This window comes from Camarhynchus parvulus, chromosome 4, assembly GCF_901933205.1.
Source record: "Camarhynchus parvulus chromosome 4, STF_HiC, whole genome shotgun sequence".
NCBI lineage: Eukaryota > Metazoa > Chordata > Aves > Passeriformes > Thraupidae > Camarhynchus > Camarhynchus parvulus.
Genome location: NC_044574.1, coordinates 58,744,042 through 58,761,830, shown reverse-complemented (window position 1 = coordinate 58,761,830; position 17,789 = coordinate 58,744,042). Strand labels below are relative to the sequence as shown.

Here is a 17,789-nt window from a genome sequence, read left to right as displayed (position 1 = left end):
ATGGAAGATCTGCTCTGAGTGCAGTGTGGAAATCACAATCACAATTTGTACTTTACACCATTCTATCAGAAAGCCTGGGAACAACTGATCAGCAGCATCCACCTGGGAACCTTCCCGATCCACACTGGGAGCAGGAGGAGTTCACATTCACAAAGCCAATTCATCCAACAACTTCAAATCCCTCATGCAAATGTCCTCTAGGGCAGCACCCACGGAATAAAGGTGGATATAACCCACACAATTTGTGTGCTGACATCCCTGCACATCGTGCACCAGCATTGTCTGACAGGTTTTGGGGATTCTTCTCGAGCTGTCAGTGCCCATCTGTTGACTCACGTCTTTCTATACAGACACCAGGCACAAAAGAGACCATCTTATTCTTTTCTTGCTCTTTTTGTAGAACATCCCAGCTGGTAGCTGTGTAATAGGATCCTGGCTCCACAGCTAAGGCTTCTTAGCATCACAAATTATATATAATTAATAGAAATTAAAAGAGAAGCATTTACAGTTGGCATTTCCTCTTTCATCATTATTATTAGCAATTGTTTTTCTATAATTATTTCACATAAAATTAATTTAATAATGTTGCAATAAAGATTTGATCACATACAAAACTAGACATTGAAGTGGAATTGTGCCTTTTTAAAATGTTTATAATTGGAGGGGTTTTTTTCTTGTCCACGTTCCTCATTCTAAAAAGCACAGATGACATTCAGTGACTTAGCAGCCCTTGTCCCATTTCCAGTGGGATTTAAGTGGTTTCCAAAATCCACAGCTTATATTTCTGAAAATAAATATGTTATCTTGTGCTTTTAACCTGCTATCCTTCATGAAAACCTGTGGGTGAGGATAAGGGCAGTGGAAAACAAAGGAGATGGTGTAGGGGGTGTCTGGGATCACCTGGTTGGGATGTAAGCACTGATGGGTTACTCTGTGGTTAATGATGAGACATTACTGGATCAATAGCCCTTGCTCTGGTTGGAGATTGCAATTTTCCCAAACACGGAGTGGCAGAGAACCAGCTTGGCTGAGCAGGGAACTCCTTGTGGTGTCAGCAGGACCTTTGGAAGCAAGGTGGGGCTTTGCAGCAAGATTTCAGAGCTGTGGTTGGTGCATGCAGGGAGAAGAGAGGAAAGGCCAAAGGCCAATTAGGGCTGAAACTGGCCAGTGTGGAGTCACTTAAGCCTTTCTTAAGTGTGTCCATAGCAAAGGGAGCTTGAAATAAAACACTGGAACTTGCTGAAGACTGTCACCTGACTAACATTAAGATAAAGCAAAGGTATGGAATGCTTTTTTTGTTTGCCTCAGTCTTCAGTGCCACTGATAGGAGTTGGGCTGCCCAGTCTCCTGAGCCAGAGGACCACAAGGGTGGGAGCAGCGACCTTTCATCTGCTGACACTGAATTTCCAAGGGCATGACAGAAGACCCAGGGAACTGCAGACCTGTTAGTCTAACCTCAGTTCTGGAATGAGATGTTTCCATTCTGAATTCTTTTTCTTTCAATTTAACTAAAACCAGCAGGTGAGGACCAAATAATAGAATTTTTCTCTAACATTTATGTTTTTCACAGTAATTTGCTGAGTTTTCCCAGTATTTGCGTACAAATTGGAGATTCCTCATAATATTTAAGAAACTGAGATAACTCTCAGGTTGATGAAAACAGCAGAAGGTGGTTCTAAAAAAAAATACACTGAGAAAGTGACAGTCAGATCATCTGTTATGTTTGCACTGGCAGCAAAGTGTGACACAAAGCTTGCAGAGGAAGAGCAGCAGCACGGCACAGGTCTGTAAAGGTGTCCTGCCTACCCCACAGGGAATCAGGCACAAGGATATTTTAAGGCATATTGGAGGGTTCATTTGAAGTGTCTGGCTCCCCCACACCACCAAACACAAGGAGCAAGCCCAAGAGAGCCACCAGCACAGGCTGATGGCCAACAACTGCATGTCTTTAAGAGTACTCTACCCACAGAATGCTGCAAGCTGTGAAGAACCACGTCAGCAGCAGGCAGTGGGGACACCACAGCAGCAGAATTGCTGAGGCAGAAGGGCTGGGGAGATGGGGGGGTCTCTCAAACTCTGTTTAGATGCCACATAGAATTTCCTGTCATCCACAACCATCTGTAGTGTGAGAGACTTCTTGAAGAGCTGTGGGGTTTCCTGAGGAGGCACCAAGAGAAGGTGATGGCTCCTTTATTTTGTGAGATAAAAATCCACGGCTCTCTGCTGCTCTCGTATCCCTTTGCTAGAAGAAAACACAGGAAGCTCTGCATGTTTTGCTATGCCTATTTCTCCTGAAGTCTGTGCATATTTTTGCAACTGCTCTTTGCTTTCATCTCACTACATTAGTCTAGGAAATTATGTTAATGCACAGGGCATCATCCAGTACAATAAACAGCAGGACTGAACAGTTTCCTTGCTCACCGTTCCACACACTCCTTTACAACAGCGAAATTGCCATCACCAATCACCTTCCCCACTTTATACTTCTCAAGAATGGTAGATGACCCTGAGAACTTGTTTCCATTCAAGCCTGTAAAAAAATAGAGAAGTCAATAATGCAAGCTGAAGTGAAGTGTCAGCAGGATGCAATATATCCCCAACGGGCTCCACAGATAAAAACCAGTCACAAATGCAAAACAAAACTTAAAAGTAAGCTGTTTTCTCTGCTGCAATTCCCTTGGTTTTATCTCAAGTGTAAAGAAGAACAAGATGAACCCAAAGATATTTGACCTTTGAACAGACAAATAAGCCTCTTCTTATGTTTTTGTATAGACACATTCTAAAAGTAATGAATGCAGTTAGAAGTTCTTAATCTAAAATATTCTGACCTCAAATTACTTTTTTGACTTCTTTTTTTTTTGCAAACTCAAAGCAAAAAAGCAAATAAGACACAGCTACAATGCATATAAAAGACAAAAAAAAAGTTTAATCTGCTGAATTCCTTCAAGTTCTTATAGGTACTCCTAAAACATCCAAAATGCAAGTAATTTTGAAAGATGATTATTTCAGTATTTTTAAAATGAAAAACATTACTTACTCCAACATGAAATTTAAAAATATTTTAAAATAGTTTACTTTGCTCTAAAGAAATGAGGAATGAAAGGTTTAATTTAGCTAAGGTCAGTTGATTGGCCAGTGGTTCCACCTGAAGCACAATGAGCTCTTTTGAGGAGAGTTCTTCTTTCAATCCAGCCACAAACTCATTTCTAGGGATAATGCAGGTCATGTTCAAAATCAGCCAAATTCCTGACAGTGACTATTGAAGAGCAAGGTCCAGCAATATGCTAGCAATGGACAAAATAAATTAACAACATTTATCTCCTTACTTTACTGCCTTGATGCATGAATTGGGCTATATTTTTTCCAAGGTGAATCAACAAGGTAACAAACATCTCCAAACAGAAAATTATTTGGAGTCATCAGAAACCACCAGATAGTGCTAATGCAAGTGTCACCCACAGCAAAATTCCGGCAAGGACTGGCAGCAGTTATTGGTGTCCTACCTTCGGGACTCTGGCAACGGAGTGACTCAGGTACACCATTCACATTGGAAGAAGATCCACCATGTGGGGAGATCTGTGGTAGAACACAAGAAATTCTAATTTCTGATGGTAACCACAAGGAAGAGCCATACAAAAATGCTGCAAAGTTGAAAAAACCCCACTAAAAACACTTATACAGATTCAGTTTACTGTTCTATTCCCATCTTATTTTCACTCTTGTTTTCTACAAGTTCATCATCATTGTCACTTGCACCAATTTAAGATTCAGTCACAATATTTCTATTTAGATAAGCAGCTGAACAGATTTCAGTAAACAGCAAAGTCCTTTCAGCTACACCCGCAATTTTGGCCTAGGTAGCCAGGTACATCTATGATAATCAGATTTATTTAGCCATCAACCAGGCTATATTTTAGGCTATTATAGATGTGAAGATTTTGATACCTACAAACATTTCAATTTAGATGTATCAGATATGTATCCAGACATAGGTCCAGTTTTAGTAACTGTGACACTGTAAATAAACAAATAACTAAATAATTTTCAAGCATGACAGCTGAAGAAAACTGATTTTCCTTCACTAACACCTTAATTGATACTGGATTTCAATCTTCATGATTCTACTTTAAGTCATCCTTTCATACTGCCCAGGGATGTAAACAATGCTAAATTTTTATTTTGAAAAGGGGTGGAGGCATAGGAATGAATGCCATAAATAGTAAAATACACTGGATGTGTTCTGTGCACCACTTTTATAAGCTCTCCTATTACGGTTATGTATAGGGATGCTGCATGAAATTAAAATAAAATTTAGATCATTCCCCCTCCTCTATGTAACATTTCTTGCTGTTCTGTGAAGTTCCAGATCTTGTTTTCTTCATGGGCCATTATGGTGGTTTTCAGCACTCACCACAGGAAGGATTAAAATGCTTCTCTGCCTTAAGCTCAGTGTCTGTTGAAATGGCTTTTCGAGACACCAGGAATGCAAATGCAGCATTTTGCCTTTTAGCTGACATTGTCTGGTTACACTGCTGAATATTTTAAATCATTAACACTATTGTCAGGGAAAGAACTGAACTGACAGATAGGGATATTGTCTAAAGGCTCATGAAATGCTAATGAATGCTTAAGTTTCTAGTGGCAGCTGAGCTGCCAAATCAGCTAAAGGTACAGTAACTAGAAGCTGTACAACTTAATTTTGCAGAGCCCCCAAAACAACAAAGTTTACCTGTGTTTGGCACAAAAGTAGCACCAAACAGCAAGTAGGCAGCTACTACTCTGCTCCTTGCTAATAACTTAAACCCAGGCTATGTTAAGGCTGCTGTCTTTCTGAGTTATCTGTCTGCTTAACAGGGATTAGAACCAAGGACATTTGGGTTAAATGACATTTGTACAAAATCATGAGTCAGTCTCTTAACCAGTCGGCCACATTTTCTTCAAGCATGAAGCAGAGATAGCAGAACAGACCATGGCCAAGTATTAGTCATCAGTCTAAAATATTAGTACTCTGTTTTGGGTTTTCAGTGAGTGATAATGCATGGGAACATCTAGCCCACATTTCCAACCTCCTCCAGTCTTGTAATCAGGGCAGAGCATGACTGGGCACATTCCTTCTTACCACAAGAAGGAAGGAAACATTAGCAGGAAAAAAAGCTAAAATGAATACAAAAATAAAATACCATTAATGCTGCCATTGTGGCTGAGGTGTTAGATGAGAATCTGAAATGGCAGGTTTAACCCTAGCTCTGCCACAACTCCACAGCTGGTGGGATTTTATTTTTTAAGGATCCACAGATCCTTATAAACAAACCCATATTCTCTTGCAGTAGAATGGTACCTTGGCTGGCAAATCTCTGCACCCAGGATTAAGAGTGCCCATGACATGACTGTTTGTGGAAACATTTGGGGATTACTTTCATATTGAAAGAAATACCTAACTCCTTGGCAGCTACATGGAGTGGTGGTGAACCTAACTGTGGAGTATCAGTGTTTTAGTGGAACCGTGGATTAATTTTGCAGAAGTATTCTCTGAAACCTGGGGACACTTTGGTTATGTCACTGTAATTCATCCTGAATGGCTGTAGTAAGAAGGGGCTAAAAGATATTCTGAACATAAATAAATGCTATTTATATAATCAGTGTTTCATAGAGATATTGTATTTACTATTATAATACTTAATAGTAACATAATGTGTAAGACAGAAACTTAGGATTTTTTTTTATCCTTACACATGAATTGTAAATTTACCAAATGCACACCTTAAAGAATCCTTCTATGAACTGCTGTGGCCCCTGCGTCACCAGGCTGGATAATCACATGTAAATGATCTTTACATATAACTACACACAAAGCACATGTGTACAACACTGAAGAGATCAAAAACCTTGATGAAGATAGGCACTAATCCTTCAAATCACTTAAGCACATGTTTATCTTTAAGTACATTAACATCCTCATTGAAGTAAAAGGAACTACTCAATTGCTGAAAATTAAGCAAGTACTTAAGTTATTTGTTGGATCAGGTTCTAATGCCCTTTCACTTTGGTCGTGGGGTCCATCAATTGCAGAAGTAACACCCAAACAAATTCAAATACAAAGCTATTTAGCATAATTCTGAGTCTATGAAAGGCTTCAACTGTAGCACCTCTTTATTTGGATGATTTTATTTTCTTTTTAAAAATACTGCAAGACTTTGTGGTGCTTAATTTCAAGAGGGGACAATAAAGCAATCCAAGTAAGCATAAGGAAGTTATGACACAATATTATATTTGCAGGGGCCCCGGTGGCAGGGAGGAATGATGAATCTGACTCCATGTTCTCAGAAGACTCATTTATTATTTTATTATACTTTATTATATTAAAGAACACTGTACTATAATACACTATACTAAAGATTGCAGAAAGGATATTTACTGAATGCTAAAAAGATAATAATAAAAACTTGTGACTCCAGAAGCCAGCCACAGCTTGGCCCTAATTGGCCAAAGAGTCAAAACAACTCACACCAGAATCCAGTGAAACAATCACCTGTGGGTAAACAATCTCCAAACACAATTCCACATGTGAGCACAACACAGGAGAAGCAAATGAGATAAGAACTGTTTTCCCTTTTCTCAGAGAGTTCTCAGCTTCCCAGGAGAAAAATCCTGGGCGAAGGAATTTTTCCAGAGAATGTGAATGCCACAACACCACTTTCCAAAGTTACACCAATTTCCAAATTTAATTTAATCTCTGGATGTTTTTTGTGGTACAATGTCTGCAGAACAACCTATGTACTGGAAGAGCTAGGAGTCAAATCACCTGTAACAGCTTTGCATGGAAATGTACACTTAGAACCAAAGCAAAATGTTAAACCTTTCCACTGCCTACAGAACATCAAAAGGGCTTCTCTTGGTCAGCTGTCCTGTGACACCAAATGCACCATTACCATTATTACTAAGCCTTGCACCAGATTTTATCTCCACTGGAATTCAAAAGAAAAATAAGCAACTCAGCACATTTGATCGAAAGAGAGCACTGCACAGAGTAGTCATTTACTTGATGCCCATACATGTTAACTTTTCTATCTAAATTTTCACCTAAAAACAAAGCCTCTGCTCAGTGAAATGTTGAGTTACAGAGTAATTCTGGGCTGTTAAAAATAAACAGCCTGAATAAGACTATATAGGATAGTATCCACATATGTGCATAGTATCCACATTTGTCACTTACTGGAATAAAGGCTTTTATTTGGGTTTATGGGGAAATTCTATCATATTTACTATTATTAAGACATAGCTTTAATTCCTGACTCCAATATAACCTCAGAATCCACTATTTAAATCACTTCTGCAAGCCTGGGATGCTGGACTTACTGCATATACTGAACAATTAATAGCACAAGGGCACTCTGCTTGGAACAGCTAGAAAGGAGAGAGAGAGACAGCCCTTCCCTTTAAAGATAAACTGTTCACAAGGAGTCTTTCCTGTGAGGAATTTTCTGTGCCTGAACATACCACACCTAACAAAAGAGTTGTGAAGCAGAAGGAATCCTTGGGGACTGAAGAGACTTCTCTTTAAAGGAATAGTGGCATTCAGAGAATATGATATAAGATTCAGTGTCTGAGACTGAGAAGAAATTACTGCTGCAGTCAGTATTTTTGCAAGCTGGCTGCCTTGATGACTAGCACTATCACTTATACTCTACATTGATTGTAAAACTACAAAAAGCTTAGCAAGGTTCTAATCTATAGTAAAATATCTTACTTTGCTCTGCCTTTTCAAATAAAACAGCTTTTAAAGTGCAGTTCAAGTGCAGCTGCTCTAATGTTCTGCTCTTTACAGGAAACAGAAACATCAACCCTGACTTTTTTCCCTTTTTTATGCTGCCTCAAGCTTGTACAAAACCATTATTCAGTCCTGCTGTTTCAGCCTCTACAAAAACAAATATATATGATTTGTGCACAATAAATCACTCAAAATATTGAACTCCCAAAGAAAGAAAACTCTAAAATACACCTTATTCTGTCACTAAAATAGTATTTATATCTAAATTTTCACTCAGCTGTAGTCATGGCACCTTCTTTATACAAGTGCAGGAAGCCAGACTGCCTGTCTGTGCAGCAGTGCAGTCTTAGCAACAAGGAACTATTAAACAATAGGGAAAAGCAATAATCTCCAAATAATAAAATTGTTCCCTCTTCCCCCTTTTCTCTCATCAGAGTAACCAAAAAATCACCAATTTCACAAAAGGGTATATGAATTTCTTAAAAGAATCTGGTTTTGCATAAAACTATGCCTCCACGCTACCGGTTTTATGCTTCCCCAAAACAGACCTTACTTCTACAACATAATTGAGAAACAAGTGTGACTGAACAGCACACTTGATCCTTTTGGAATTCCCCTGATAACTTTCCCTATCTTTTGTCTCAGGAGCACAGCTGGGACACTACTGCTAAACAGATGCATCCTAAAGGATAAAACAAGAGGTACTCACTACCCCAGTAACACATCAGATCTGAGGGGCTTAATTTGGTTTTGCTGTTCTCTTTGGTTGTATGGGGGTGAACAATTTGACACAAAAACCCATTAGTACCCAGCACCAATTAAATTCCAAATTGAAAACATACAGCAGCCTACTTGAGTGAAAGTGAATGGGAAAGGGGACATGTCCAGTTTGGTGAGAATTGCTTGCTGCTATCAGAATTATCTCTGCCTTAATGGAACTTCAATCAGTTAAAAGCAGACAGGGCAGCAGTGGAAAAAACCAGGGCAAATGATCTCGTTTCTAAACTTGTAATTTCATTAAAGAAAGACCAAAGAGCATTTGTTAAATATAGTGCAGAGCAGCTGAGAGCCTCAAGCCCAGTGATTCTGGTGTCCTCTACTCTAAGCTCCATAGAGGAGCTGTCCAGACAGATTTTAAGACACACAGTTCTAATTTTCCATGTCAGAACTATTATTGCTCTTGAAAATTATTGAAACAAACAACTACCGATATAATTTAAAATTAATTTAGAAATTGAACAATTAAACAAATAAATTAAACAAATAAATTAAAATAATCAAAATCCTTTGTCAGAATTATCACAAGCAGTCTGGCAAAAACCAGTGCCAATACTCCTTGCAAAACAAGACTTGATAACAATTAGCATGTCAAAACCCAAATCTGAGCACTATTCAAATCACGTCCTTTAGCCAGGCTCTTAACGGAGAAAACAGTTTTCTACAGAATTATGCAGCCTCTTCACAAATGCTGTGTTCACCAATAGGAGCTATTACTTGATCGGAATAATCAGTGCAAACCATCCAGTCTGCTTCCAGAAAGGCTGCAATTTATGATTCCATAAGAAAATTCCCCTTGAAAGGGCAGCTGCACAAATGCAGCAATGAGATGCTCCACTGTAGCCCAGAATATTCCTTTTATTTCACTGAGCCAAAGGCACAGAGCAGCCTCCAAGAACAGCAAATGCAGCCAGTTCTGAAGTGGGAATGGAAGAGAAATCTCTTGGTGCAGCACAGAAAAGTCTGCCAGACATCAGGCTGCTCCCAAAGGAAGCCCTCAAACCCTTTCTGGCAGGAGACTGGACTGAGGGGTGAAATTGGTGCCAGGGAGAAACAAGTCTGCTTTAGATGAAACTTGGGCAATGCTACAGACTGTAAGACAATACTATATTTCCATAGGCTGAAGGGATACAAATTGCTTGGAGGATTTCTGCAGTCCACAGAACAATGGAAAATTTGGAGGACAAAGTGGCGTATTCGAGCCAGCATCACACTCTGCCTTTCCTAAGCTGAGTGTTCAACCCAGACAAAACACAAAAATCTTACTTTAGATCTTTTCTCCACATTAGCAAAAATCACACTTGCAAGGTTACCCCACAAAATTATAGCTTTTTATTTTTCCTTCAGCACCAGTGTCACACAGTCACACAATAATGAAATTTAGGGGGTTTAAGGGTTCTTGCACTTACCTTGAGTCCACGAAAGCTGCCTGGGCTTGTTGGTGAAGAGCTGGAGGACTTTGTAGATTTTGGGGTGGATAACTGACTGCTTGGGGTTCCATTAACTGGCCAAAGCAATGAAAGTGAACAAATGAAAGAAAAGATGAATAAAAATCAAAAGTTATTACTGAAGCCTGCAGACATAGTCCAAAACAGAGTCCTCAGTATTTAGGAATAACATATATATTTGCATGTCACAAAAGTGCACCCTGAAAATTCATGTGGCTGGATATGGGATCAAGGAGACATGCAAGTATTGCATTGTCATTCCAGAGCTAAAAAAGGCCCAATCTGTCCTTTGCCAGGGCAAGAGTTTTGGGCACAGAAACAAAGAAAAAAAAAAAAGCCACAGCCTTTAAAAATTGCATAATAAATTGCAGTATCACACAATAAAATTTATAGAAAAAAATGTTTCTGAGAATATTTGACACTCCTCCTCTTCAGTTTGGATCAAGGCCTTACTTTCTAGGTAGCATGTTTCACAGAACTGGAGTTCTAACAAGAAGAATTAACTGTTTGCATAACAGAAAACTTCAGCAGTAGTTCAGAAAATGTTGATTTAGGGGAAAAACCCTCAACAAGAGAAAAGCTAGTAGGTTGTTTTTGAGCTTCCAGTAAGTACAAGTGTCTTTGAAAATATACAATATCCTCCCTCTTGTCTTAAAGAGTTCATTCATTTTAAGTCCAGATTTTTAGACAGGCCTCATACAACATTTGTTATCTCTCTGGTGTATTGAATATTACTTAGGTCAGTCCTTGTATTTTTCTGAAAAGGTCAAACTGACACATTTCATTATGCAGAGAGAACAGTACACTGTCCATCAGACACAAATATGATGCAATGTTATATGATGAGACATCATTTCTTTTCAGCTGATCCTCATTTTTCATGGGAGAGGAAAATACTAGGCAGAAATTTAAGAGCTAAAAATGCTTCACAACATAGTGATGAATTATTTTTCCAGAAAGAAAAGACAACCCTGGTAAACAGAGACTGAGCTTCAACTTAAATAACCTGCACAATTCCTTTACATATTCAGGGCTGTCATGGGATATACATCACTTCTTAAACTACTGGATTTATTTTACAGGACCCAGCTAACATTATCTGAGTATGGGAGATGCCTTTCAAGGACTATTTGTACAACCTGGGCAGCCCATCTGCCACTAGGCCAGGCTGACTGCACTGCAACTTCCACAAATCCCTGGTTTTCACAAAAATCTCCTTCTCTGGTGTATGATGTTAAGATATAATTAATTGGTGGTTAGCTATTCTATAAGTCTACCTTGAAATCTGATAACTTCAATTTATATTCCCAGTTCTGTTACAGGACCAAGACCTTAGTATTTTCTTTTAAAAGTATTCAGTGTATTCAGGATATTTTCACCTTGATTTTAACTATATTTGCCTGTAAGAAAAATAGGTGATTTTAATATTTTTTTTTGAGAAGATGAAAGCATCTAAGAATACACTACCCTCCTGTAGACTTGAACAATTTGTTCTGGATAAATCATGCCTCCTTGATTTAGAAGGAATTTGCAAGTATGACAATGGCAAGGGCTAGTGACTGCAATCTCACTGTTTTCTGCTTCTTGCATGACTAAAAAGGAGATATTTCGGGAGAAATGTCTCAGAGTTTGCTTCCAAATGACAAACTAGTACCACAGGAGGAAAACCAATTTTTTTTTTGTTCAAAGATTCTTTTATACAGCTCACAAAAAGTCACTACTTCCTGGACATGGCCACTGTAAGGCATCCTTGTCTAAGTCACTACCATCCCCTAAAATCATTGGCAGAACCACCAAGCTGTTCCAGTGAAACTGGCTGGTTAATATAACGTGCTTCCCTCCCAAAACTGTCCAAGGAAGAAGAGCCCAGATTACACTGACAGTACGGTAGCTCTTTGCTAATATCTCAGCTATTCCTGGTGGAGAAGGGTGGTGTTCTGAGCCAGGGGTGTGGCTAGATGACACCCAGAGGTGCCTTCCAACTTTTGTGCATGTGTAGAACACACAGTTCATTCTGCTGAGGATCCTGCTGGAAAGAGCTCTCTGCAGATTCCTCTTTGCCAGTGCCTTCGGAGAGCCACTGCACGTCAGCTGCTAAGCAACTGCAGCAACAGGGAAAGCTGCAACTGGCCCTGTCCAGATGTAAAGATTTTGCATCTACAGAGAGTCAGCCAACTGCTTGTGCTGGCTCTGGCTGGGGTGCAATTAATTTTCTTCACAGCAGCTAGCACAGGGTTTGGATTTGTGCTGGGAAGTGCTGCAGATCCTGTGATTGCTGAGCGTGTGCAGCATCGAGGCCTTTTCTGCTCCTCATGAGCTGAGAGGGGACACAGGTGGAAGAGCTGGCCCCAGTTAATGCAAGGAATATTGCAGACCATACAGCATCATGCTCAGCAGTAAAATGAGAGGGAATGCTGGCAGAGGGGACACAGCTCCGGGAGAAGGTGGCATCAGTCAGCTCCTCATTCACATCACTTGTTGTTCTTGGGTTTTATTTCTCTCTCTTTGTTATTTTCACTGCAGTATCATTGTTGCTAATACTATTGTTACTTCACTTATTAAACAACTCATATCTCAACCCGTTAATTTTCTCACTTTCACCCTTCCAATTCACTTCCAGAAGTCAGGAAGCACCTGAAGTGCCTGTGTGGTGCTCAGTTGCTGCCTGAGGTTGAACCATGACACTGCTACTTCAGACAGCAGCATTTTTTTCCTTCCCTCACTCAATAACTCAGCAATCCGTATTGGCAGAAATCTGCTGCTATGGATTTGCTGGTTATTGCCTATGTATGCCACACTTACCTTTTTAATCTATTTTCTAAGCATAAATTATTTTGAGGTTTCCTTCCACATGCATACCAGTGAATACACAGAAAAAAAATCCCAAAAGTTTTCTGTCATTCTGAAGGAGTGCATGTTAGGCTACATGTTTGGCACACTGGAATGTTTAAAACTTTAAAATCTATGAATAACTTCTAAATTGTTTACTTCTAGTATGACTCAAAGACTCAATTTATTTGCTAATCAATTTGTATGTATGCTACTTGTTTCCCAAATGCTCTGACTTTGAACTGAATGTTCAGTGATTCCTCAGTTTTTTTAGAATTTAGGCTGAAGAAAAATAAGAAAAATAAGAAATTGCACATAAATTGAAACATATGAGATGGTTTGGTACTGCTTTTTTTCAGCAATTCTCACACCTGTCTTTTTGCTGGCTGAAATTTTCTATTTCAATATGCTTTAGAATAAACATACAAATGTGTTGCTCCTTAGAATGATCTCTACTTGTAGCCAAATTATATCTTTAAAAATTTAACTTTGACACCGTTAGCAGACGTCCAACAACTGAAAAGTATTATTTCACTGAAATGATCTACCTCAACAACAAAAAAAATTCAACACCCATTACATCTCTGTTCATCCAATGCAAAATGTGTTTCAAACTTGAACACATTCACAAATACAGCACCAAAAATACAGGTAATGGAGAGGGAGGAGACACACTAGTGATATACAGCCATAATAGTAATGGCTCACCTGGGGACTTTGCTGAAGAATGAGCACTGGAGTGGCCACCCCTCTTTACTGTACTCATATATTTGACACAAAGGAAAAAGACATTAAGGAAAGAGTTATTAAACAGCTCTCAACATGCATGGAAGGAAGAAAGGTAAATAAAAGATAAGTAAAGACTACATGTGAAAAAAAAAATAAAGGCAAGTAAATAGAAAGATAAATACCACACACTGCATACATTTTTTAAATTAACCAAACCAAAGAGGGTCTAAGTAGAAATAAGTATGGGAATGACAGCACTGATATCTAAATACTTTGCATAAAATTCACTGCTGATAGACGTTCTACATCATCTCACTAGAGGTAAAAGAATTGCATGAAATGTAGATCAGTTGCAAAATTTGCCCTTCATGATACATTTTTCTGCAATCCTCCTTTGAAGCTTTCCAGTTTAACATTCAACCTTTATAAACAGATTATTAATATTCCACTTTGAAAAAAACCCAATGATAAAATGACTTTAACCAGCACCAATTAAGCAAAACAAATGTGGAGATGAGAATATGGAACATGTCACAGTTTTAAATACACATAAATACAGAAGCTTACATTTATAGTTACAATCAAAAAAGAGCATCATATATTTACATATTCAATAGTTTGATTTCAGGGGGAAAAGAAGTATTTAGAAATTAAATGCAGTGGTTAAAATTTTTTTAAAAAACCAAGTTTCTCCCTTTATTTAGATAAAATGGTTGGAACATATGATGTTCAGCCAAACTGGTGACAAAATCACAGTGTGAACACCTCTCTTTGAAATTACGAGAAGCACAGGAAGAAAAATTCTCTGTTAATGGGCAATCACAGTACAGTACATCTCCTAAAATTACTTGAACCAGCAAAGGCCTGTATTTCTGATAGTATTTGGCTTATAAAGGAGTAACCTTTCTAATTCAAAATTTAAGGATATACGCTGGTTCAGTGAACATGAATTTAATCACATATATAACCCTGCAGTTAACAGTTTTCAGGAAAATCAAGTGCCACGCTGAAAACATATCCCAAGAGCACAATTAGCACAAATTACCCCAATGTTCATAAACTGAAACTACATGTGCCTGTAATTAAAACAGAGAAACCATGTTACTTCCTAGGATTTAAAAAAATAAATTCAAATTTCTTTTAGATTAGTCTCAAATCTGTGAGAGACATAATGAAAAAAGGGTTTTTTCCCCTCTGGAAACACTTGTACGACAGACAGAGCCAACAGGCTTGTTCACCCCATTAGAAAAAAATTAATTTTTGTGTATTTGATGTGTTCAGCTCTTTGCTAGCAGTAGTACCTGAGGCAGGGGATTTGCTCCGACGTGAAGGTCCTGGACTTTTGGATGCAGTGTGCCTCATGGCAGAGGAGCGGGAGTACGACTTCATAACACGACATTCTACAAAGCAAACAAACTCTGTCAAGGGTTTTGACAACAATTCAAGCACAGGCTCCCTCCACACAGCACCGTGGCTGTCTGTCATCCAGAAAATGACCAGCGCTTTCTAAACATCTCTGCCCAGCTGAGTCAAACAGATTTGTAAGAGTATCTCACAACCCTAACCTACTCACCATAAAAACATAAAAAGTTTGAACTATGCAATACTCTATGTGACATTCTGCAGACAATATTTCTTCATGTCTTGAGGCTGGATTATTGCTACAATTCAAGTTGGTACATATGCTGATGCCAAGGTTCTTGCTGTAATGGCACTTCCACACTGGGAAACAGCCCAGCCAGCACTACTTCACTTTTTTTTCAAAAAACTGATGTTGTGACCAATTTTTGAACAGGTGAAAAATTCAGAAGGCTGAAAAAACAGACTACTGTCATTTACCATCAGCTACATATCATTAAATAACCACCTCAATGGGAAAGGAATCAATGAGCACACATGCATTGCCATTTTGGTAACATTTTAATTCCTATGGTTAGTATCATTAGCAAATCACTCCAAATGGGATCATAAATTTCTCTCCTTATTTTGTCCCTGATGCCAATGCCATCATTAGGATGCCATGTCATTACAAAAAAATTATGCTGAGCTGCATGCCCTGCCAGTCATATATATAACCTGTGTTTATCCATAAAGACCCCTAGACCTATTAGAGGAAGCAAGGACCTTAAAAGCTGAAGAGATAAAGGAAAGAAAGAGGAAAAGGCAAGGAAATGAGATCAATTAGTCTGTGCCTTGTGTAATGGGAAAAGCAAATTTATAGCCTTAAAATCTCCTAGGGAAATTAGGATTATGGCCAGACTGGGATTTGCATTGTGATTCAATACAACCATGCTCTTCCATTCCTTCGTAAGAATAAAGTAATTTTTTAGCTGTTAACTATGTTAAAAAACACCCTTTTGGTCACCCCCACACTAAGTGACTCAACATAATCAAGCAGTTCTGGAAAAGCAGCACCCTAGCAAGAACAGCAGAATGGGAGGCAGTTGAAACCTCCATCCATCCAAACGTACAGCCAGTGGGTAGATATACATCCATACTTCCTGCTGCAACTGAGCATTTTGTAATGAAATAATGATGTGTGTAAAAATTACAGGAACAGAAGGTGCTGTTGTTTTTATTTAAAAACAATTTAAATCCTTCACTCACAACATGAAGCTCTACTGGAATAATCTGATTATTCTTGCCAGGGCAAGTTTTCTTTATAAGAAATTATTTTTTTTTCATAAAAGAAAAGAAGATCAGGGTGTTTCTACAGCTCGAACAATAAAGACAGAAAAAAACATGTCTAGTAGGGCCTGTAGTGATAGAACAAGAGGAGTGGTTGTAAAGTAAAAAAACTGTAGATTCAGGCTAAATATATGGAAGCCAATTTTTTTTATTGATGAAGAGGTAAAACACTAGAATAGGGGTGCCCAGAGAGGTGATAGATGTTTCACCCCAGGAAACATTCAATGGAGCTCTGAGCAACCTGAACTTTATTTTTTTTTTTGAAGGTGTCCCTAGTCCTGCCAGGGGTTGGACTAGATAGGCCCTTTAAAGGTCCTTTCCTGCTCAACCCATTCTACAGTTCCATGAACATGGAGGAAAAAGTCCCAACATCTTTATGATTTGATATTTTAAGACAATTCCAAAACTCTCTGGTAGAAGACTGCCTTTTCCTTGTACTTACATTACAAAGTTTTTCTTTACGGAAAAACAGCTTTCAAAACCAAGTTCAATTCATGATCTGCCCAAGGCAGACAGGAGGGCACAAAATCCCAGATTGTCTCACCTCCTTCCCTACCCAACATCCCCTATAACCTCAAAACATATACAAGGCCAACACTTGGTCTATAGCAGACAAGACTGGAGTGTGTGAATTGTCTGGCAGGGTAATTCAAGACTGGAAATGAGCATGGCTACATATGAGATTTTTCAAAAAAAATCTCATGAAGAAAGCAGTATGGAAATTATCTTACAGTCACAGATGCCAAAAATGAACATCATTAACAGATTTTGGATTCATTAGATCGATGACAGAACATTTTATAATTCAATTCTGCTTTCCATGTAACTTTAAGGACAGTGTCTATTCTGCCAGAATTTGGATCAGGTTTGTTGGCACATTTTAACAGGCTTACAGAATCCAGATGATGGTTTGAAAAAACTTTTTCATCCATTGGAAAACATCCTCCCACGTATATTTTCCTGAATCACACCATTCTTGAGGGTTGAACAGGGGAATGGGATGAAGAATTTCCTAGTTCAGTGGGTTCAGGATGTGCAGTCTTACCACTGTGATCCAACACGAAGTCATCCTGAGCATAGCGGTACTTCTCTGGCCCGCACGCGATGAACACATCGTCATCTCCAAAGAAATCCTGCAAGCACGTTACCTGCACAGCAAAATAAACACATGCAGTACTTTCAAAATGAAATCTTGAGTTAGACAGCAACAATTAATAAGTCTGCCTTTACCTTCTCACAGTGATACATTAACATTCATTTGTAATGACACAAGCACTCCAATTCCTCAGTATGTCGGATCTCTGAGAGTGCGGGAAACATCAGGGCCAGGAATGTGAAATATGACTGCCCCTTACCTCCAAAAACTCTTACATTTGGCACCTGTATTTTTGCTTATAGTTACATAAGCATGCTGATGAATTTTACCTATAACTACACACACATTGCTTTGACAGGAACATCTGAAAACACTATTCAAATATCAAAGACTCATGTGTTAAGAATACATTAATTGCTTGTGGGAAGATCTGTTGAATTAAAGTGATTGCATC

General features: G+C 38.6%; 1 protein-coding gene across 6 annotated transcripts in view; it reads right to left on the bottom strand.

The window, feature by feature from the left end:
* The window catches only part of DCLK2 (doublecortin like kinase 2), an 80,162-nt gene that overhangs the window by 18,717 nt on the left and 43,656 nt on the right, over positions 1–17,789 (bottom strand). For 4 of the 6 annotated variants that reach the window (XR_004060665.1, XM_030946899.1, XM_030946901.1 and 1 more), the window contains exons 3-8: positions 17,285–17,387; positions 14,853–14,951; positions 13,531–13,578; positions 9,955–10,049; positions 3,504–3,576; positions 2,422–2,530 (exon numbers count right to left, since the gene is read on the bottom strand). Coding sequence is in view for 4 of the 6 variants with exons in the window: in XM_030946899.1 (XP_030802759.1) it covers positions 2,422–2,530; positions 3,504–3,576; positions 9,955–10,049; positions 13,531–13,578; positions 14,853–14,951; positions 17,285–17,387 (527 nt within the window). In the remaining 2 variants the exon portion in view is untranslated. The remainder of the gene's footprint in view (positions 1–2,421; positions 2,531–3,503; positions 3,577–9,954; positions 10,050–13,530; positions 13,579–14,852; positions 14,952–17,284; positions 17,388–17,789) is intronic. The other 2 variants (XR_004060666.1, XM_030946900.1) reach the window with 1 other exon arrangement.